The sequence below is a fragment of the Hemiscyllium ocellatum genome, chromosome 39 (assembly GCF_020745735.1).
Source record: "Hemiscyllium ocellatum isolate sHemOce1 chromosome 39, sHemOce1.pat.X.cur, whole genome shotgun sequence".
NCBI lineage: Eukaryota > Metazoa > Chordata > Chondrichthyes > Orectolobiformes > Hemiscylliidae > Hemiscyllium > Hemiscyllium ocellatum.
Window position 1 is genome coordinate 35,650,895 of NC_083439.1, and position 23,191 is coordinate 35,674,085.

The following is a 23,191-nucleotide window of genomic DNA, read 5'->3' on the forward strand; positions in this document are numbered from 1 at the left end:
AGAGAAGAAGGGTTCTTAAAGGAATGGAGAAAGGCAATCTAGCGAAAGGACTGTTGTACTAAACCGGGCTATCAAGTACCACAACTTGCAGTGTCATGGAAACAAAACAAAGAAGCATTCATTCCTTCCCAGATCTTGTTCTGCTCAACCTGTAGAACTTTACCTGCAGCTGCTAAATTCTGACTTCAAGTTTACAATCCCTTTACTTCAGAAAGAGGATTTTCAAGCAAGTAACCAGTCTGCAATGATAACAGTCTGATCTTACCTTAATCTTCAAAAGTACCTTTTATCCACAATAACTTTTAATGTATGTTCGTGTGTTTTGGCAAATGACAATCACTTTTTTGGTTATTTTCAGCAATAGTTGTATAATAAACTATAGCTTTACTCTTTTTAATTGGTAACATTTTAAATTGAATTCAATAACAAAAAGGGGGGTATGTTAAATCTGCAAATTTACAGCTTGCAGACCGCTTGATAGACACGCCTGTTGTGGTTGTGACAATGGCTGTCAGGGGAACTCACTTCTGCTAAAGGCAATTTCTTCAAACATTCAAAACATTTTATTCAAAACTACTCTCAATTTATGTTTGCTGTCACAAGAACTTATTTTAGTATTGAAAAACACAATCCTAGATCTGATTATTATTGCAAATGTGATCTCATATAGGCAAGACTCCATGACACAAACAGACCTGGACAATTAGTGTCTCCAAAGGAAAAGATTGCGCACAGCCAACTATACAGAAGGACAACTGCTGGAAGATTAAAATCATTGAAACGCCGATGCAGTAAAACTGGACATTACAGGTGACCCAAATTAAGTTTTTAAAAATTCATTCATGGGACGTGGGCATCGCTCTCTGACCAGCATTTATTGCTCTTCCCTAGTTCACCCTAGTTGGCTACAGTCCTCCTGCTGTGGGTTGACTTACAATGTCCTTAGGGAAGAAATTCCAGGATTTTCACCCAACAACAGTGATATTTCCAAGTCAGGATGTAAGTAGTTTGGTGGGGAACTTGCAGGTGGTGGTGTTCCCATGTATCTGCTATTTTTGTCATCTGGCCATGGGTTTGGATGATGTTGTCTAAGGATCTTTGGTGAATTTTTGCAGCATATCTTGTACACACTGCTGCTACTAAGTATCAGTGGTAGAGGGAGTAAATGTTTGTAGATGCCAATTAAGTGGCTGCTTTGTCCTGGAATTGTGCCAAGCTTCTTGAGTTGGAGTTGCGCCCATCCAGGCAAGTGAAATTGCTTTTGCTGCTTGCTGTAGCTCCAACAACACTCAAAGAGCTTGATACCATCCAGGGCAAAGCAGCACGCTAAATTCCATTCTATTGGCTTCAATTAATGTAGGTTTGCTCACTGAGCTGGAAGGTTCATTTTCATTTACCTACATCCAGAACTTCAACCTGAGCTACAAATCTTCTCAAACCGCACTAATTGGCTTCACTGAATGGAAAAGTGGGAAGTAGTGTTTGGCTGAAGTGATACATACTCACCGTGGCCAATTTGAAGTCTGAAGTCCACGGGAAGATAAACAGAGATTAAGAGAGGATGCTAGATTTTTGTGTAGGTTAAGAGGTCTCATATTTAAAAGGAAGGCGAGCAGGTGAGAATATAGGTGAGGGTGAAATGAAGGTAAGCTGGCAAGAACAGTGTGGGTGAAATTCAGCATGTTTGTTTCAGCTTGTTGTTTTTCAAAGTATTGCTATACTTTTACTAATGCTCCTATTTTATTCAACAGCAAGTATAAGCAGTGTGGGTAGTAGAGTTTTTTGGCAGAATAGACTCGATCGGCCAAAAGGCCTTCATGTACTATATGATTCCATGAACTGAGTGCAGAGCTAAACACACTTGTTTGACTTTTACATCATAGAGGTACCTTGAATCAAGAAGTTAGCCACTCTGATTACCTCCTCAGATCAACAGCAATTGCCACGGTCTCACCAATTTATAATCTGGTGCCTTACCGCTAAGCCATTAATAACAAAACAAAAATCCACTTGCAAAGAATTAGACAGAAAATTGTCACCGGAGGAAGAAAGAGAGTCATTCCTACATGGAGGAAGCAGAAACAAGCAAACTTGACTGAGGACCTAAAGGACCCAATCTTCAAAAATAACAGTAGCATGGATCTCTTTCTCAGATAATGAAGGTGGCTTCCATACAGATTGTTAAAATGATGAAAAGTGCGCTGCAACATACTGCAGGAAGTTTCTCATGATGTACAGATCACTGCAGAGGCTATGGGTAGAGCCATCCATTGACTGAACAGACAAATGGATGCAGAGAGGGAATTAAAGTACTTTGATGTTGCCATTGGAAACCATGGTGTAGCAGTGAGAGGCGAGAAGAAAGTCCCTTCCACATCCCATTCCCCTCCATCCCATCCAAATGTCAATTCTGTCACCAGAGGAAAGACGATGCAGAATTCTGAGCTTAAAGTGGTATCCAATATCAGGTATCACAGTTTATGAAATAAAAGTGCCTTCTATATTGTTTCTCATTGAACTTTGTATGGAAGAGGTGAGTATCTGCTATTGATGCAGCCTTCTATGCAGTGCCCTCCCCCTCTTACCTCCAGCACTGCACCTGCTCTCATCTTTGCTCCTTTCCATTTATTCTCTTTGTACTAAACCATACAGATTTGCAATTAAACTGCAACAGAAGACCATTATGCAGGCAAAAATCATCACCTGCAGTAGCAGTGCAGCAAACAGGCTCTGCATCGTAATGTCTGTGTTGTGAACACGTTATTGTCACAGTACAGTACAGTACAACACAGTACAGGCCTTTCAGCCCACAATGTTGTGCTCAGCATCTATCTTAATCTAAGATTATGTGATAGGTTAAGTATGGGAATAGAAATTAGGAATTACAGTATTTATCTTTCACAACACTCCCCACTCTCATTTAAATGTGGCAGAATAGACTTGAGATACGCTAACAAAGAACTGTCAACTTTTTGGAAGATCTATTTAAGTAGTCTTTTGTGGCAGAACATACCTAGAATCTGTGAAAATTATGTTTTTCTCTCTTTACTGCTCAAAGCAATGGGAAATTCAGAACAATATATATTAAAACAGCTTACTTTTTCTTTTATGTGTTTGTGCAGTTTGGACATTGCTGCCAAGGCCATTATTCATTGCACAACTATAACTGCCTTCGAGGAGGTGGTGATAAGTCTCCTTCTTGAACTGCTGCAGACCCTGTGGTAACGTATGGTATTATTAGGGAAGGAATTTCATGATTTTGACCCAGCAACAGCAGCAATGTATTTCCAAGTCCAGATGTGTGTTATTTGGAGGGGAACTTGCAAATTGCTGGTGCTATTCCCATCCCTTTGCTGTTCTTGTCTTTCTAGGTGATAGAGGTCACAGGTTTGGAAGGTGCTGTTGAAGAAGCCGCATGGTGAGTTGTTCCAGTGCATATAGTTGTTATATTCACTGCTGCTACATCACTGACAGTTGGCAGAGTGAATGTTTAAAGTGGTGGGTGGAGTCTCAGGAAGACCTTATGGAATTAACAGACAAACTCAGAATATTACACCAATATTACACATAAGGCATAAAGTGCAAGCAATTGAAAGTAATGCTTAAAAAGGTATTGGAGTAAAATGTTGTTTGTGTCATGATTTGGAGATGTCGGTGTTGGACTGGAGTGAATAAAGTTAAAAATCACACAATACCAGGTTATAGTTCAACAGGTTTAATTGGAAGCAACCACCTGATGAAGGAGCGATGCTCCAAAAACTAGTGCTACCAATTAAACCTTTTGGACTATAACCTGACGTTGCTTGATTTTTAACGTTGTGTTAGTTTGATTCAGTGTTTCTTCTACTGAGTCACAAAGCAATTGGTTTAGGAGTAAGAGTTGATAAAAGTCCCAATGAGAGATCCTGACCTGAAACGTCGATTCTCCTGCTCCTCAGATGCTGCTTGACCAGTGGTGTTTTTTCCAGCTCCACACTTTATCGACTGACTTTCCAGCATCTGCAGCCCTCACTATCTCCAAAGCTGACAAATGCACAGGAGATTCTGCCAGGGAAAGCAGTGAAACCAAATACACAACAAGTGTTCAAAGTGGAATTGAATATGAGACTAAGTGAAGGGCTAAAGGGCATGTTTAAATTAGCAAAACGGTCTTTTCCAATTTATTAAATTAATCACATAACAATTGTAGTAGGTAGGTTGATGGGGTAGAGATGTATGCAAAGTAAAGAATGTATAAGTGGAGATGTCTCTAACATAAATACATCTTTCCCAGTACAGATTGTGGTGCAGTTGTTGTCTAAGTAGCCTGGTCTGAAGCAGCAATTTCTCTGTTCTTTGAATAGATGTTCCTTGCTCTGGTGTATACTTGTGGCAATATCTGATTATCTTTTTCAGATATCCAGCAAATACAGATTTTTCTTGGCCTTTATTTTGTGTAAAACAGTAACAAAATAAGCTTTTTTTAAAAGCATAGTATTGTATCTCAAAAGGATATCAATGTTGTTCAAAGGTAATGTATTCATCAGACAAGGGCAAGGAAATTCAGTGTTAGTGGAAGAGGTAACAAGCATAAGCAAGGTCAAATATTTCAAAGAAATATTTTCTGATTAAACCATTTATAATTATTTCAGCAATCTAGCCAGTTGATGATGATAGCCCTCTCCTGAATTTACGCATATCCTTATATTGTACATCAAGAATGCAAAGAAGTTCCTTTGTTAACAAATGCTGGCAGAAGCTGCAGTTAAAGAGTATGCATGTTCCCTTATGTTTTGCATCAGGACAGGGCATTTCATAAAGAAAATTACAACAGCACATGTACATTGAAAGGACTGGATGGTTTATCCAGGCACAGATGAACAACTCATAGGAAGAAATAATCAAAGTATTCTCAACTGACATGGAATTGGAGAAATGACTGACTCAGATTGGCATTTTAACAAGACAATAATTTCATCAAGACAATTGTATAACATAACTATTTTTAAAAGAAGCAATATGGAATATCCAGAAACTATGGCCAAGTAAGTGGATGAAATTTCGGTTGGACCATGAAACATGTAATGTGCTGGAACACCAAAGTGTGGAAGCAGAATGACCCCCAAACGGCATCCCACCCAGACCCCTGTAAACCTGTATTTCCCATGGCTAACCAACCTAACCTGCACATCTTTGGACTGTGGAAGGAAACCCATACAGACACAGGGAGAACATGCAAACTCCACACAGACAGTTAGCTAAGGGTGGAATTGAACCTGGGTCCTTGACGCTGTGAGACAGCAGGGCTAACCACTGAACCACCTCAGATACACACCTTAGATTGTTATAGAATGGAATCCCTACAGCATGGAAACTGGCCTTTCGGCCCTACAAGTCCACACCCACCTTCCAAAAAGAGTACCCCAAACCCATTCCCCATTACTCTGCATTTACCCCTAATGTGCACATCTCTGAACACTATGGGCAATTTAGCATGGCCAATTCACTTGACCTGCACACCTTTGGATTGTGGGAGGAAACTAGAGCACCCAGAGGAAACCCACGCAGACATGGGAAGAACATGTAAACAGACGGGAATCAAACCCGGGTCCCTGACGAACCACTGAGTCACTGACACACCCTGCACAGCGGTTACTTTCTGAGTTCCCTTTTAAGTCAGACACCCTCATATTGATATAGGCATCAAAAGGACCTCTCAGAGGAAGAGGCATCAGACCCTTTGAATTTGCTGGATATATTCAGGAAACCACTTTATATCTAAAGACTAATGTTTCATCCTAGTAAGGATTGCCGTAGTCTGCCTCCAAAATGTTATATTGTTTAAAAGTACTTACCTGAATACTCACTCCTCCCAGGTCATTAATACAAATCACAAAGTACTGCTGGCTTCCCATTCACCATATTTCCCATCCACTGCCTTTCCAATCCACCTCTTGATCACCTCCCCAACACTTCCATATTTGATTTCAATCATAACTCTTCACCCCACTTCTGAGGTGTGACTTAGTCCTGGCAACAGTGTTTTTATCCATCTGCTAGAGTTGGCAAAAGACCCATTGAACTAATTGCAGATCAGAAATGGAAATCTCATCAGGTTCTGCCCTGAAAGCTCTGTGACAGAGGGCAGACGATGGGCTGTCAACTTTAAAGGCAGGAGGCTGGTTCTCAGTTGGTTCTTTCTTCTTAATACAGAGCCCTCGATGAGGTGCCATGTTTGTTGAATGATGGACCTCCCATAGAAGCCCACAAGCTATTATGACCCATTTGGGAAACTGTTGGATGAGAAGCTGGTTAGCACCATATTGCACAGCAAAAGCTCCACAGATGGTCAAGGAAGAAACGCATCAGGCCTGAGACCAGGCATCTACTCTGACTTCGACCGTACAGGATCCAAATGCACAGGGAGGTGCTGTTGAAGGAGCCACATACAGAGTGAGAATCAGGACCAACAGACAGGTATGTGGGACAGAATGGCCCTCAAAGACCAGGAGCTGTAGCAGTGCAATCAATCATGTGACTGTCTGCCTGCCACCATGGACAGGTTGGCAACTGTCTTGGACAGACAGGTCCAGCACACTCAGGGATGCTGGAGACATCAAGGACTTGCGTTTCTTTGCCTTAACCATTGGTCCTCAGCACCAAAGGAATGGGGAAAATAAGGTGGGGAATCTTGTTCTCAATTCAAGTGCCTTGTCCTCAGATGGATACAGAGTAATGTCAAGAGGCATTCAGTCAGAGGAGAAGCCATACAGAGGTGCTTCAGCAATTTCCACTGAGGTCATTGCAAAGGTAGCGCAGGCCCTGCACCTCCACCCTGCCTGCCTCCATCCAATCCTTGGAGGTTCACACTTTGGTGTGTCAACTTACCTCTGGCAAGATCTTCAACATGTCTGGGCCATTCAGAACCCAATGCCCTTAGAGTCACCACACTAAACCTCCCAAACCAAAAATCACCACTGCCAAGCAAACCCCTTCCACCTCATCTGGAGAACAGGGGAGCTCTTTATAATAAAGTGAGACGGAGGGGAAGAGGAAAATGTGCTGAGGCCATGTCAAAGGCAGAAACAACAACGTTCTGTAAATGCATTATAAACAGGATTGGGGATTCTAGGTAATCCGAGATGGAGGACAGGAAAAAAATTGTGGCTGTAAGAGCTGTTCCTTTTTTGAGATATTATAGGTGTTGGAGATGATTTCCCCAAATTCCAGGAGCAGCAATTATTGTTTACATGCTAAATGACATAGCAGTGAATCTGCACAGTTACTGCCTTTGCTGTTTGAGTTCAAGCAACTCTGGATATCCGAGTGCATCTAGAAAAAATTAACAAACAGCGAAGTTCCCAGCTGACCTTGGAGGAACCTGTGTGGGAGAGTTCACAGCACAGACACAGATAAATGCACAGTTTTTAATGTGTAACCTTGCTGCAAGTCTACAGTAGTGAGTATAGTGGCTCTTTCTTGATTATATGTTTTATTGAAATTTGTCTCTTGATTACATTTTAAAAATATAAACCATAAGTACTAAGTTAGCCTGGAACACTTTTTTTAAAAAAATAAAATGATTGTGGTGCTATTTTCTGTGTCTGTAGATTGTGAAGGAACAAAGGGGCGGCACGGTGGCACAGTGGTTAGCACTGATGCCTCACAGCGCCAGAGACCTGGGTTCAATTCCCACCTCAGGCGACTGTGTGGAGTTTGCACATTCTCCCCGTGTCTGCGTGGGTTTCCTCCGGGTGCTCCGGTTTCCTCCCACAGTCCAAAGATGTGCAGGTTAGGTGAATTGGCCATGCTAAATTGCCCGTAGTGTTAGGTGAAGGGGTAAGTGTAGGGGTATGGGTGGGTTGCGCTTCAGCGGGTCGGTGTGGACTTGTTGGGCCGAAGGGCCTGTTTCCACACTGTAGGTAATCTAATCTAATCTAAAGATGGCCTTCAATGGAGTGATACGCTCTTCTTGTCAGATGTGGGAGTTTAGGGAGAGTTTCTATGTTACTGATGATCCTGTCTGCAGAAAATGTCTTTGGTTATGAATCCTGCCAAATCGCATGGATTGGTTAGAGCGACAGTCAATGGGGAATTTAAAAGAGATAGGGGGCATGATGGATGCCAGTTATAGGAAGGGAGAAAAATTGCAGACACAGTCACATAGATGGGTGAACTTAAGGAAAGGTAGGAGAGGTAGGCAGGTACTGCAGGAGTCTTCTGTGGCTGTCCCCATTTCAAACAAATATGCTGTTTTATAAAATGTAGGGGCTGATGGACTCTCAGGGGAATGTAGCACAAACAGCCAATTTTCTGGTATTAAGACTGGCTCTAATACAATGAGGGGTATGTCGAGTCCCAAATGATCAATTGTAATAGAGGACTCTCTTGTCAGAGGCACACTCAAACATTTCTGCAGCCAGCAGTGAAAAATCAGAATTGTATGTTGTGTTAGGATCAAGGATATCTCAGAGAGGGTGTAGAATGTTCTCAAAGGGGAGAGAGACCAGCAGGAGGTCATTGTACACATTGGAACTAATGACATAGGAAGGGAAAAGGATGAGATTCAGAAAGGAGATTATAGAAAATTGGGCAGGAATTTAAAGAGGAGATCCTTAGGGGTAGTAATATCTGGATTACTCCCAGTGCTATGAGCTAGTGAAGGTGGGATTAAGAGGATAGAGCAGATGAATGCATGGCTGAGAAGTTGGTACATGGGAGAAGGGTTCACATTTTGAGATCATTGGAATCTCTTCTGGAGTAGAGGTGACTTGTACAAGAAGGATGGATTGCACCTGAATTGGACGGGGACTAAAATACCAGCAGGGAGATTTGCTGGAGCTCCTTGGAAGGATTTAAACTAGTAAGATTGTGGGGTGGGGAGGACCCAGGGAAATACTGAAGAAAGATCAACCTGAGACTGGTACAGTTGGAAAAAGCAGCGAGTCAAACAGTCAGAGCAGGAAGAAACAAAGCAGATCAATTAAACTGTATTTACTTCTGGACAAGAGTCTAGAGACAGTATATTCCTATTAGGGGAAAAGGAAAGGCTGGTAAGTGTAGGGAATGCTGGACTTCCAGCACCACTCTAATCTAGACTCTGATTTTCAGCATCTGCAGTCCTCACTTCTGCCTAGAGAAATTGAGGGATTGGTTAAGAAAAAGAAGGAAGCATATGTCAGATATAGATAGGAGAGATCAAGTGAACCCTTATAAGAGTATAAAGGCAGTAGGAGTATTCTTAAGAGGGAAATCAGGAGGGCAAAAAGGAGACATGAGATAGCTTTGGCAAATAGTGTTAAAGAGAATCCAAAGGGTTTTTATAAATACATTATGGACAAAAGGATAACTACGGAGAAAATAGGGCCCCTCAAAGACCAGCAAGGCAGCCTAGTGTGGAACCACAGGAGATGGTGAAGATACTAAATGAGTCTTTTGCGTCAGTATTTATTGTGGAGGACATCGGAGATACAGAATATGGAGAAATAAATGGTGACATCTTGAAAATGTCCATATTATAGAGGAGGAGGTACTGGACATCTTAAATACGTAGAAGTGGATAAATGCCTAGGACCTAACCAGGTGTACCCTAGACCTCTGTGGGAAGCTAGGGAAGTGATTGCTGGGCTCATTGCTGAGATATTTATGGCACCGATAGTCACACGTGAGATGCCAGAAGGTTGGCTAACATGGTACCACTATTTAAGAAAGGTGGTAAGGAAAAGCCAAGAAACTATAGACCGGTAAGCTTGACATTGGTGGTGGGCATGCTATTTGAGGGAATCCTGAGGGACTAGGATTTACATGTATTTGGTAGGGCAAAGACTGATCAGGGATAGTCAGCATGACTTTATGCATGGGAAATCATGTCTCACAAACTTGATTGCGTTTTTTGAAGTAACAAAGAGGATTGATAAAGGCAGAATGATAGATGTGATTTATATAGACTACGGTAAGACATTTGTCAAGGTTCCTCATGGGAGACTGGTTAGCAAAGTTAGATCTCATGGAAAACAGGGAGAACTAGCCATTTGGATACAGAACTGGCTCAAAGGTAGAAGACAGAGGGTGGTGGTGGACAGTTGCTTTTCAGACTGGAGGCCTGTGACCAGCGGAGTGCCACAAGAATTGATGCTGGGTGCACTATTTTTCTCCATTTAGATAAATGGTTTAGATGTGAACATTGGAGATATAGTTAGTAAGTTGCAGGTGACACCAAAATTGGAGGTATAGTGGACAGCGAAGAAGATTACCTGAAAGTACAAAAGGTTTAGTGGTTAGCACAGCTGCCTCTCAGCACCAGGGACCTGGGTTCAATTCCTACTTTGGGCAACTATGTGTGTGGAGTTTGCACATTTTCCCTGTGTCTGGGTGCTCTGGTTTCCTCCCACAATCCAAAAATGTGCAGGTTAGGTGAATTGGTCATACTAAATTGCACATAGGGTTAGTTGCATTAGTCAGGGGTAAAAATAAGGTAAGGGAACGAATCTGGGTGGATTACGCTTCAGAGGGTCAGTGTGGACTTGTTGGGCCAAAGGGCCTGTTTCCATACTGTACAGAATCTAATCTAACCTTGATCAGATGGGCCAATGAGCTGAGGAGTGGCAGATGGAGTTTAATTTAGATAAATGTGAAGAAACATATTTTGGAAAAACAAATAGAATAGGACTCATACATATAATGATAATCCTAGGGAGTGTTGCTGAACAAAGAGATTTTGGAGTGCAGGTTCATAGCTCCTTGAAAGTGGAGTCGCAGCTAGATAGGATAGTGAAGAAGGTGCTTCGTATGCTTTCCTTTATTGGTCAAAGCATTGAGTATAGGAGCTCGGAGATCACGTTGCGGCTGTACAGGACATTGGTTAGGCCACTTTTGGAATATTGCAAATTCTGGTCTCCTTCCTATCAGAAAGATGTTGTGAAACTTGAAAGGGTTCAGAAAAGATTTACAAGTATGTTGCCAGGGTTGGAGGATTTGAGCTGTAGGGAGTGGCTGAACAGGCTGGGGCTGTTTTCCCTGGAGCGTCAGAGGCTGAGGGGTGACTTTATAGAGGTTTATAAAGTTACGAGGGGCATGGATATGATAAATAGACAAAGTCTTTTCCCTGGGGTGGGGGCTCCAGAACTAAAGGGTATAGGTTTAGGATGAATTTTCCCAGTTTCCAGCATGACAGGCATGGATATTAACCACTATACTAATGAGGCACGCTGACACTTCTCATTATTTTTACAGCCTATTTTCTAATCAACCTGTTCAGAGTTGTTATTACACACCTCTGCAGCAGATGGGACTTGAACCCCGCCTCCTGGTTTGGGGTAGGAATGCTACCACTGTGCCACAAAAGCCTAACTCTATCAGCTCTCAAGACTACAGACAAAATCCCCGCCATAAATTCTGCCCAATGACACCTTCCAAAGTGCTTTTAGTTATGTCATACTGTGCAGCAATAACAGCCACTAGATGGAGTCCATGTGCAAATACACAGTTAAATTCTGGTTCAAAAGTGCCACATAGGAAAAGGTAACTTAAAGGGCACATAGCGATCGAGATTTTTAAAGGTTTCTGTGCATGAGTGAAAGGGGAAAGAGTATTTGTACATTGACAGCATATGCACGTTACAACTGGACATCAAGCTGAGACCTCAGCGGTGGCATTCCCATCTCAGATTTGAAAAGTTATAAATTCAAACCCACTCTTGATTGTCCTGGAATGCAGAAAGCAGAGTCCTATCCTTTGAGGACTGGGGTGACATCTGGTGGAGGATGCATGCCCATTGGGATTGGAGTGTCCACTGAGCCAGGGCATCAAGCTGTATCATCAAGCAAGCTGCAAGTCAAATGGCTAGCCCTACATTGATAAAGTTCTTATAAAAGAAAAGGATAGAGGTATGTGGATGTGGAAGTAATGGATTGGCATGTGTCCAAAAATGTCCCATTTTACACAGACTCGAGCTGAGCGAAGGACTCTGGTTCCATGTGCTTTTTAAATAAACAAAGGGCATTCTACTGATATCACAATCCTACATAAACTAGTGCACATTCAGTAATTCATTCATTCCCAATTTGTTGAAGCAATGAAAGAACACTCACATATTGATTCCATAGATTAAAAACATACAAAGTGCATTTTGACCAGAAGAATGCAGACTGGGAGACATTACACTCCACAAAGTACTCACGTGTTTCTGTAATCAAATAAGCTATTACATAAACTTGATGATCTGAACATTTGGTGTGGGTTCCTTCAATAGCTTGTGGTTGGTGCACAAACAACTGTTTTCTGTTTAAACTCTTTAACACATTCCAAAGAGCTTAAGTGAGGAATTAAATCTGCATTCATGAATTTGACTGAATTGCACGTGATGAGGTTAAATAAAAAGAGCATTTTCTCTAATGCATTTTTTTAAAGAAATAAAATTGAACACAAAGAGGAGTAGAAAATACAGTAGCTTACAGACAATGTTGAGAGAGTCATGGAGATTTATAGCACAGAGAAAGGACCTTCACCTCATCGCATCTATGCCATTAAAAAAAACCTAACATCTCTTCCCATTTTCCAGTACTTGGCCCATAACCTTGTATGCATTGGCATTGAAAGTGCACATCTGATTACTTCTTAAATGCTATGAGGGTTTCTGCTCTACCAACCTTACAGGCAGTGAGTTCCAGATTCCCACCAATCTCTTGGTGAAAACATTTTTCCTCACATCCCCTGTCAACCTTCAGCCCCATATCTTAAATCTATGTCCGATCATTGACTCCTCCATCAAGTGGAAAAGTTTCTTCCTGTCTAAGTGACATGATAGCAGTATAAAAGACACTTCTACAAAGTAACAAAATTAATTAGTTTTGTTCTTAACAGACTGGTGCTGTTCAAGCTATATATAAAATACACATAGATAATTTATTTTTATTCATTCACGGGATGTAGGTATCGCTGGTTGGACCAACACTTATTGTTTGTCTCCATTTGTCTTTGAGAAGATAGTGGTGAGATGCCTCCTTGAACCACTGTAGGTACACTCTGTCAGGAAAGGAGATCCAGGATTTTGACCCAGCAATGCTGAGGGAACAGCGATACATTTCCAAGTCAGGGTGCTGAAAGACTTGGAGAGGAACTTGCAGGTGATGATGTTCCCATATATCTGTTTCCCTTATCCTTCTGGATGGGAGTGGTCATGGGTTTGAGGCTTGTTGTTTAAGGAGCCTTGGTAAACTTTTGTAGATGCTGTTAATGTGACGGAAGGAGTGGATGAGCAAGTGAGTGAATATATAATTTTCCATTTCTCCCTAGTGGACAGAGAATGTTCAGGTCCTTTGTGGATTATGAGTAATTTTTTTATTCAATGTTGATGAGTGCAGGAACCATCTAAATTTGTAAATCAAATCCTTTGTTAACCGAACTTCAACTTACCTTCATCAGCTTGACCAAATCATAAAATAATTGTCTATTGGTCTGTAGTGTAGTGTGGTGTGGTTGAATTAAGTCCTCTAGTATAAATCATACCTACCCACATCACCTCATCTCCAACGACAGGCATTAAGTGTTCATGGAATTCTTTGTCACGACAATGGATATCATCCATTCAGCTGCCTCTGCTGCATCTCTCTCATCTCTTTGTCCATCAAGACAAGTTTCACACAAATGTCCTCCCTGTTCGAATCCAGGTATCATACCACTTTCCTCCCTTAGCAAAATTGCCATCATTACCCCTTTCTTCATCAAATTAAAATCCTTGACCTTCGGTCCTTATAAACAACCCCCTCATTTCTAACCTCATGTTTCTCTCCAAGATCCTTGAACATGCTATCACTTCTCAAGTTCCTGTCCATCATCCCCACAACACCATGACTGAAACACTTCTATCAGGCTACATTACCACCACAGCACTGACAGGATCCTAATGAAAGTCACATTGATGTTCTATTTGACTGTCACTGTGGTATGTTAGGTGAAAGTGAGGACTGCAGATGCTGGAGATCAGAGTCAAGATTAGAGTGGTACTGGAAAAGCACAGCAGGTCAGGCAGCATCCGAGGAGCAGGAAGATCGATGTTTTGGGCAAAAACCCTTCATCAGGAATATTATACTTGTTCATCATTCTTGAACTTTGGCACTTTTGACCACACCGTCCTTCTCCGATATATCATCTCCATTATTCAACTGGAGGGACAACTGTCACCTGGTTCCATTCTAACCTATCCAATCTCCTGCAATGTCTTCTCTTCCTCTTCTTATTCCTCGGTCTCGGGAATCACTAAGGATCTTAAACAAATAAAGACAATGCTAGAAAAACTCAGCATGTCTGGCAGGATCTGTGTAGAGAAATAGAGTTAACATCTTCTGAACTCTGAAGTAGAGTCATACCAGACTTAAAACATTAACTCTATTTTCCCTTTACAGATGCTGCCAGATCTGCTGAGTTTCTCCAGCATTCTCTGTGTTTATCTCAGATTTCCAACTTCCACAACATTTTGCTTTTATTAAAAAATCTGCCCTTGAATCCCTATTTCTTATCTACTGAGCTGCATTTGAACCTCAGCATCTGAGGACATGGTGTATTTATGTTGATTACACTGAACTGAGTATTATAGCCACTTCTCTCAACTCCTTAACAGCATCTATGTTGTTAATCCATCTATCCAGTTTTGGATAAGGCAAAAATTGCCTTCACATTTTGCCAGAATCTCTGTTCTCTCATTGTCATTTCCAAAATCTTCCTGGTCATCATTCAAACCTGTTTGAAACTATTCTGTCTTACTTTTGGCATCACCCATCTTCTTTGATCCCCATGTCTGCCTGTGCTTTTACCTGTCTAGTCCTATAGCTCCAGAATTTCCTCCCTAAATCCCTATAACTTCAGGACTCTGTAAAACTTGCCTCTTTGACAAAACTATGATCTTTTTCCAAATTTTTCATCTGATTGTGCTCCAATATAGTTTGAAATTTTTTCTATATATTGTTATTTATCAATAGCATTGGTATCTGCACTAAAACTACTGGACAAGGATGGATAAGATGCACGGTAGCCTTATGGTATTCATCAAAACTTTTCTGATTATAAACATGATGAGGTCAGCAACTCAAACAAAAATTGTGTGCAGTTTTGGTCTATTGTGTGCAGTTTTGGTCGCCATACTATAGGAAGGATGTGGAAGCTTTAGAACGAGTGCAGAGGAGGTTTACCAGGATGTTGCCTGGAATGGTAGGAAAATCTTATGAGGAAAGGCTGAGGCACTTGGGGCTGTTCTCATTGGAGAAGAGAAGGTTTAGGGGAGATCTGATAGAAGTGTATAAGATGATTAGGGGTTTAGATAGGGTAGATACTAAGAACCATTTACCGCTAATGGAGTCAGGTGTTACTAGGGGACATAGCTTTAAATTAAGGGGTGGTAGGTATAGGACAGATGTTAGGGGTAGATTCTTCACACAGTGGGTTGTGAGTTCATGGAATGCCCTGCCCGTATCAGTGGTGAACTCTCCTTCTTTATGGTCATTTAAGCGGGCATTGGATAGGCATTTGGAAGTTATTGGGCTAGTATAGGTTAGGTAGGATTCGGTCGGCGCAACATCGAGGGCCGAAGGGCCTGTACTGCGCTGTATCCTTCTATGTTCTATGTTCTATGTTCTATGAAACTCACAGGCAGAGAAAATAACCCCAAAAGCAGCCAGTGCCAATAGCAACTAATTATATATGCTCAGGAGCACCCTGCTTTGTTGTGACGCCCAATAAACTGCAATACATTACCTTCATAGAAGTTAGGCCCATATGTACAATACAATACAAACAATTTAATAATATTGTGTAATATTATAATATTATTTTTATCCTGAAATAGTATTATAGAGCCATATTAGTGGATATTGACAAACCAAACAGCCTTTGTGATCGATAATGCAAAATAACAGCATGATTTTGCATTAATGTTTAATAATTAAGATCAGAAGCCACTGATGGCAATACTGTTGCCATCAGACGTGTCAAATTTTATATTATGTTTCCATTTAGTCTTGCATTTCTTTCTGGTGCAATTTGGTTGCAATCAGTATTATCAATACAAAAGACTGCATATTTTTATGGCAAATTATGTTCAGTGCAGCTAAAATGTTTGTAATGTTTTGCACTGATAAAAGAGATGGAAAAGTGATGGAGAGCAGAAGGAAAGGTCAGGGGAAGATTAGAGATCAAGGCAAATTAAAAGTAGCACAGACCAAACATCAAAGGATGTAGTAATGGTCATGGAAAAGAGAGATAGATCCAGAGCATGCTTTAATCAGAGTTCCCTGTATTCTTTTCCCCTCTACATGGACAGGACCTCTGGGGTGTAGAAGAAAAAGATCAGAGGGAACCTCTGAGGTTCATATATGGATTTCTGGAAGCAGAAGTCAATGCTGCGATCTGTGTCAGACTGGTGATGAGAGCTGTGTGCATGCAGCCATGCAGCTTAGCGGGAGTGGTGGTATTCATAGTAGAATGTGTCAGCTGTTCTGAAAGCAAAACAGCAGAGACAGGGAATTCAAATACAGGGAACAGCTCATGGTCTGAAGTTATTGAACTGTGTTGACTCCAGAAGGCTATGAAGTGTCGAGACAGAAAATGAGGCACTGTTCTGAGGGTTGACTTATTGAGAACGGCTAAACGGTACTTACTTATTGGGAGTTGAATAATAAAGAGTGATGTTATTGAAACGTACATGATTCTGAGGGAACTTGGTATTGTAGATATTGACAAGTTCTTCCGCGCATGGGACAGTCTTGAAATAAGGATCAGAAAAAAGAGATACTCTTAAAATTGGGATAAAAAGGAATTTTTTTCTCTCAAAGAATAGTGAATGCCTGGAATTTTCTGCTCCAGAGAGATGTGGAGGTTATGTCATCAAAGTATTTAATGGGGAGGTAGATAGATATCAGAAATATCAAGAAGCTGAGGACAATGGAGATCAGAGTGGTGCTGGAAAATCACAGCAGTTCAGGCAGCTTCCGAGGAGCAGGAAAATCAACGTTTCGGGCAAAAGCCCTTCATCAGGAATAGAGGCAGAGTACCTGCAGGGTGGAGAGATAATTGAGAGGAGGGTGGGGGCGGGAAGAAAGTAGCATAAAGTACAATAAGTGAATGGGGGTGGGGATGAGGGTGATAGGTCAGAGAAGAGGGTGGAGTGGATAGGTGGAAAGGAAGATAGGCAGGTAGGACAACTCATGTAGACAATGCTGAGCTGGAAGTTTGGATAAGATAGTGAAGAAGGCGTTTGGTATGCTTTCCTTTATTGGTCAGAGTTTTGAGTACAGGAGTTGGGAGGTCATGTTGCGGCTGTACAGGACATTGAATAGGCCACTGTTGGAATATTGCATGCAATTCTGGTTTCCTTCCTATCAGAAAGATATTGTGAAACTTGAAAGGGTTCAGAAAAGATTTACAAGGATGTTGCCAGGGTTGGAGGATTTGAGCTATAGGGAGAGGCTGAACAGGCTGGGGCTGTTTTCCCTGGAGTATCGGAGGCTGAGGGGTAACCTTATAGAGATTTACAAATTTATGAGGGGCATGGATAGGGTAAATAGGCAAAGTCTTTTCCCTGGGATGAGGGAGTCCAGAACTAGTGGGCATAGGTTTAGGTTGAGAGGGGAAAGATGTAAAAGAGACCTAAGGGGCAGCTTTTTCATGCAGAGGATGGTATGTGTATGGAATGAGCTGCCAGAGGAAGTGGTGGAGGCTGGTACAATTGCAACATTTAAGAGGCATTTGGATGGGTATATGAATAGGAAGGGTTTGGAGGGATATGGGCCCGGTGCCAGCAGGTGGGACTAGATTGGGTTGGGATATCTGGTCGGCATGGACAGGTTGGCCCGAAAGGTCTGTTTCCATGCTGTACACCTCTATGACTCTAACTGGGGTGAGGTGGGAGAAGGGGAAATGAGGAAATTGGTGAAGTCCACATTGATGCCCTGGGGTTGAAGTGTTCCGAGGCAGAAGATGAGGCGTTCTTCCTCCAGGCATCGGGTGGCGAGGGAGCGGCGGTGAAGGAGGCCCAGGACCTCCATGTCCTCGGCTGAGTGAGAGGGGGAGTTGAAATGTTCAGCCACAGGGCAGTGTGGTTAATTGGTGCAGGTGTCCCAGAGATGTTCCCTAAAGCTCTGCTAGGAGGCATCCAGTCTACCAAATGTAGAGGAGACCGCATCGGGAGCAACGGATACAATAAATGATATTGGTGGATGTTCAGGAAAAACCTTGACGGATGTGGAAGGCTCCTTTAGGGCCTTGGATGGAGGTGAGGGAGGAGGTGTGGGCGCAGGTTTTGTAATTCCTGCGGTAGCAGGGGAAGGCCAGGATGGGAGGGTGGGTTGTAGGGGGGCATGGACATGACCAGGTAGTCACGGAGGGAATGGTCTTTGCGGAAGGCGGAAAGGGTGGGGAGGGAAATATATTCCTGGTGGTGGGGTCTTTTCGGAGGTGGCGGAAATGTCGGTGGATGATGTGGTTTATGTGAAGGTTGGTGGGGTGGAAGGGGGGTTCTGTCCTTGTTACGGTTGGAGGGGTGGGGTCTGAGGGCAGAGGTGCGGGATGTGGACGAGATGCATCGGAGGGCATCCCTCATTGCCGCTCCCTCACCACCTGACGCCTGGAGGAAGAACGCCTCATCTTCCGCCTCAGAACACTTCAACCTCAGGGCATCAATGTGGACTTCACCAGTTTCCTCATTTCCCCTTCCCCCACTCACCCCAGTTTCAAACTTCCAGTTCAACACTGTCCCCATGACTTGTCCTACCTGCCTATCTTCCTTTCCACCTATCCCCTTCACCCCCCTCCCTGACCTATCACCTCCATCCCCACCCCCATTCACCCATTTTACTCTTTGCTACCTTCCCCCACCCTCCTCTCATTTATCTCTCCACCCTGCAGGCTCTCTGTCTCTATTCCTGATGAAGGGCTTTTGCCCGAAACGTCGATTTTCCCGCTCCACGGATGATGCCTGAACTGCTGTGCTTTTCCAGCACCACTCTAATCTAGAATCTGGTTTCCAGCATCTGCAGTCCTTGTTTTTACTGACTATGAAGATCAGGCACAAAATAAGCATTGAAATCTGGGGCAGATCAGCCATGATGTTATGGAATGGTGGATCTGGCCTGAGGGGCTAAAATGACCTATTCTTGTTCCTAATTTATATGCCATTATGATTGTCACTTGCATTTTACAGTGAAGAAAACAGTACAATACAGTGAACTGCTTCTAATGTAACCATAATCTGGAACGATTTTGAATAGTATAAGAATAAAAAGATAAAAATGATATAACTGAAGCAGAGTTCACCTTCATTCGGCTGCCTCCCCATGAGTCCTGAGTCAGTTTACCAGTGACTCCTGCACCGCCTCTATTGCCTTGCCAACACATGTGCTGCATCCACCAAACATAGGAGTCACCACTCTTTATGGGCCCACCTCACTGACGCCACCATCAAGTCCCATGCTGAACCCACACTCACCCCGTAACCAGGAGACCCCAGCTCCACTCCTGTTATCAGCGAAATGGCAGTGGTAGCGGGAGTCCCCGCTCTGGGTCTACCACGACTGCAAACAAGAGTCCCTGGCTCTGCTGCCCCCTCCATGAGGTAGGAGTTCCCACGCTGGGCCTCTTACAACCAGGAGTCTCTGGGTCCCCTGCCAGGGCCAGACCGCTGCCATGTCAAAAATCCCACTCTGGCCATCCTCCTCCGAGATGTCACCTTGCCAATGCCGCCACCTTGAAGAATCTGCCACTGTCACATCTGATCACTGGAGAAGCTTTGCTGCTGCTGCAGCCAGCACCAAACACCAGCAGGACGTCCTTGTTGCCGCTGCCTCCAATTGCCAGGAGGTGCTGCATCAGTCACCACCTCTGATCACCACTCCATGCACAGACTGCTTTCACTGCCGTGCCAATGCCAGCAACTAACACACCAAAGAAAAGAAAAGCAAAAATAGAAAAACCGAAAGAAAAACTCCAACTTGCATTGGACTTCACTGGAACGCACCAATTTTCCAGTAACTGTGTTTCTCTCCCCACATATACTGCCAGACCTACTGTGTTTCTCTAGCACCTTCTGTTTTTACTTCAGGTTTCCAGCACTCACAGTACTTTTTGGTTTCAATCAATTAAATTTGGGTTACTCACAGATGGTGGATTGACACTGATTCAAATGCTTATTAGTGCAACAACTTGCTTTTAGTTGCATTAATCCAACCCCAGTACTCAGTTCAAAATAAACATAGAGAATGTGGGAGACATGCAGCAGGTCTAGCATTTGAAGAGAGACATAGAGTGAATATTTCAAATCCGGTATGACCTCTTCTTCAGAACTCTTTTATTCCACTTGCAAGTTACCACTCTCAACATATGTCAAATAATATTTAAAATTTTTTTAATGGAGTTATCTTTTTTTAAAGACTGCCTGATTGTGCTGCTGCATTGATAGATTTTGTTGTCCAGTGATGTGAAAACGAGTATATGAAAGAAACTTCTAACCAAAATGTGCAATTCTGAACACAGTTTCCACAATTTTGATGAAAGTGGAAATTCTATCCCATGCCAAATCTTCTGTGTGACTCTTCCGCCCTGATCCCAACGTTGATGACAGAGTAATCCTTTAGTTTTGCTCTCCAGAATTACCTTCCTAAACCTCCTAAGCCTTCACAATTGCTCAGCCTGGGGTCAAGTCCCACCAATTCCAGGGATGTGTAATAACATCTCGAAACAGATTGATTAGAAAATAGCTTTGAAAACTTTTACAAAATCCATCTCCTATGCCAAGATTTTGTACTTCCCACATAAGTTCACCCTTATTAGGTTAACAGCAATATTCCACATATATTTCCATAAAGCACAACAGGATGATTTGATTAGTGTAACTAAGAATATACAGTCTCAGCACCAGCGCTAACGTTTTTTTGCATGTAAAGGACCGAGAGCAACTGTTGACAATGCAATCGTCAACCTCTGAGAGACAAACATTTCAGAATTAGATTAGGATTTAGAGTTGGCATTAGGTTCAGGGGTGAGCATGTTAAGGGTTGCAGTACATGGAGGGGCTAATTTTGGGTTTAAGCATTAGGAGTTGTGTTTGGATGGAGCTGGTATTATTGGGTAGGCTTTATGAATTGGGGGAGGGTTAGTTTAGAGTTAAATATTAAAGTTGTGGGATGGTGTTAATGATTAAAGTTAAAATTAATAAGATCATAAGTTACATCTCAAATAACTTAAATAAATTTGTCAAACATGGTTTCCCTTTCAAAAATAAACTATGTGACTCTGCAAGATTGCACTGATTTTCTAAATGCCTTGCTAATTCCTGTAACAGCTAACAAGAGAATTTCCCAGTGACATTTATACATTTGTCTGTTGTTCAATAGTTTTCTTAGAGTCACAGAGTCAAAGAGGTGTACAGCATGGAAACGGACCCTGTGGTCCAATCCGTCCATGCCAACCAGATATCCTAACCCAATCTATTCAGCCTCTCCCTGTAGCTCAAATCCTCCAACCCTGGCAACATCCTTGTAAGTCTTTTCTGAACCCTTCAAAGTTTCACAACATCTTTCCGATAGGAAGGAGACCAGAATTGCACGCAATATTCCAACAGTGGCCTAACCAATGTTCTGTACAGCCGCAACATGATCTCCCAACTCCTGTACTCAATACTCTGACCAATAAAGGAAAGCATACCAAATGCCTTCTTCACTATCCTATCTACCTGCAACTCCACTTTCAAGGAGCTATGAACCTGCACTCCAAGGTCTCTTTGTTCAGCAACACTCCCTAGGACCTTACCATTAAATGTATAAGTCTTGCTAAGATTTGCTTTCCCAAAATGCAGCACCTCGCATTTATCTGAATTAAACTCCACCTGCCACTTCTCAGCCCATTGGCCCATCTGGTCCAGATCCTGTTGTAATCTGGAGGTAACCCCCTTCGCTGTCCACTACACCTCCAATTTTGGTGTCATCTGCAAACTTACTAACTGTACCTCTTATGCTCGCATCCAAATCATTTATGTAAATGACAGAAAGTAGAGGGCTCATCTCCCTTATTTCTTGAATAGAGGTGTTACACATTCTGTTGTCCAATCTGCAAGTACTTTTTTAGAATCCAGGAAATTTTGGATAATTACAAACAATGCATACTCCTTTCAAGGCTGTAAGATGCACACCATCAAATCCAAGCCATTAATTTTGCAAATATTTTTTCTTTAAGTGATTACGATTGCTTTCAGTTCTTCCATCTATTTTATCTCTTTATTCTCTGCTGTTCTTCAGGATGCCTTTTTGGGTCTTCTGCTATGAGGAGTGAAAATAATGCTACGGAGTTAGGGCATTAGTGTGATGCTTAGTGTTGGGAAATAAGGTTAACTGATGGGTTTAGTTTTATAGTTGAGGATAAGGTTAGGAGAGGAATAGGAATAGGATTAGCAATTGAAATAGAGCTGTGAAAGTAGGGTTACAAGGCAAAGAGTCAGGTTTTGGGTGATAAAGTCGAGTAATGTCAAGGTTGCACTGTTAAGCAAAGCGGTTAAGTCAGGGGTTGTGGAATAATGGCAAAGTTAGAGGATATGTTCACAAGCAGAGAGTTACAGGAGAAAGTCAGAGTGGGTTTGTGGTTGTGGGGGTGGGGGAGGAGCATGAAATCAGGTTAAAGTTGGGGAAGAGCGTTTAGAGAAGAATGAAGTTGGAGAATAGGGTTGGGGCATTGGATTGGAGATTGGGGTAGAGTTTGGAGGCAGAGGAAAGGATAGGAGTTGAGTGAGGATGAAGGAAATAGGGAGGTGTCCTGGAGGCCGGGGGTTCCAGGTGAGTGTGCTCAGGGAGGGGGGTCCCAGTGGGACGGGGTTTATACTGGACACGACAGCTGTCTGCTCACCTGATCCAAGGCCAGGTCCTCGAACCAGTTGTGCATCAGCACCGAGGGGTTGTAGGTCCTCTCACCCATCTCTCTCAGCGCGGGCTGGACCGCCCAACCGACAGCACAGCGTCCCTCAGGCCGCGCGGTCACCACGGCAACCGGCCTTCCACCCCGCACCCCGTCACAGGGACTTCCGTTACCAGGGGCAACCGGAGGGGGCGGGGCTTAGAGGGAAGTGGGGGGAAGAGGGGAGGGGTGAAGGGGGAAAGAGAAGGGTGAAGGAGAAGGGAAAGGGGGAGGGGAGAGGGGGAGGGGAAAGGGGGAGGGGGAGGGGAAAGGGGGAGGGGGGGGG

General features: G+C 42.8%; 1 protein-coding gene across 7 annotated transcripts in view; it reads right to left on the reverse strand.

The window, feature by feature from the left end:
- cfap161 (cilia and flagella associated protein 161) overlaps positions 1 to 23,191 on the reverse strand; it is a 121,559-nt gene that overhangs the window by 33,871 nt on the left and 64,497 nt on the right. Inside the window, exon 1 of one of the 7 annotated variants that reach the window (XM_060853079.1) lies at positions 3,099 to 3,160. The exons of the other annotated variants lie outside the window; for them this stretch is intronic. Coding sequence (XP_060709062.1) covers positions 3,099 to 3,146 — 48 coding nt within the window. The 5' untranslated portion in view covers positions 3,147 to 3,160. Of the gene's footprint in view, positions 1 to 3,098; positions 3,161 to 23,191 lie in introns of those variants that run through there. 7 annotated transcript variants of the gene reach the window in all.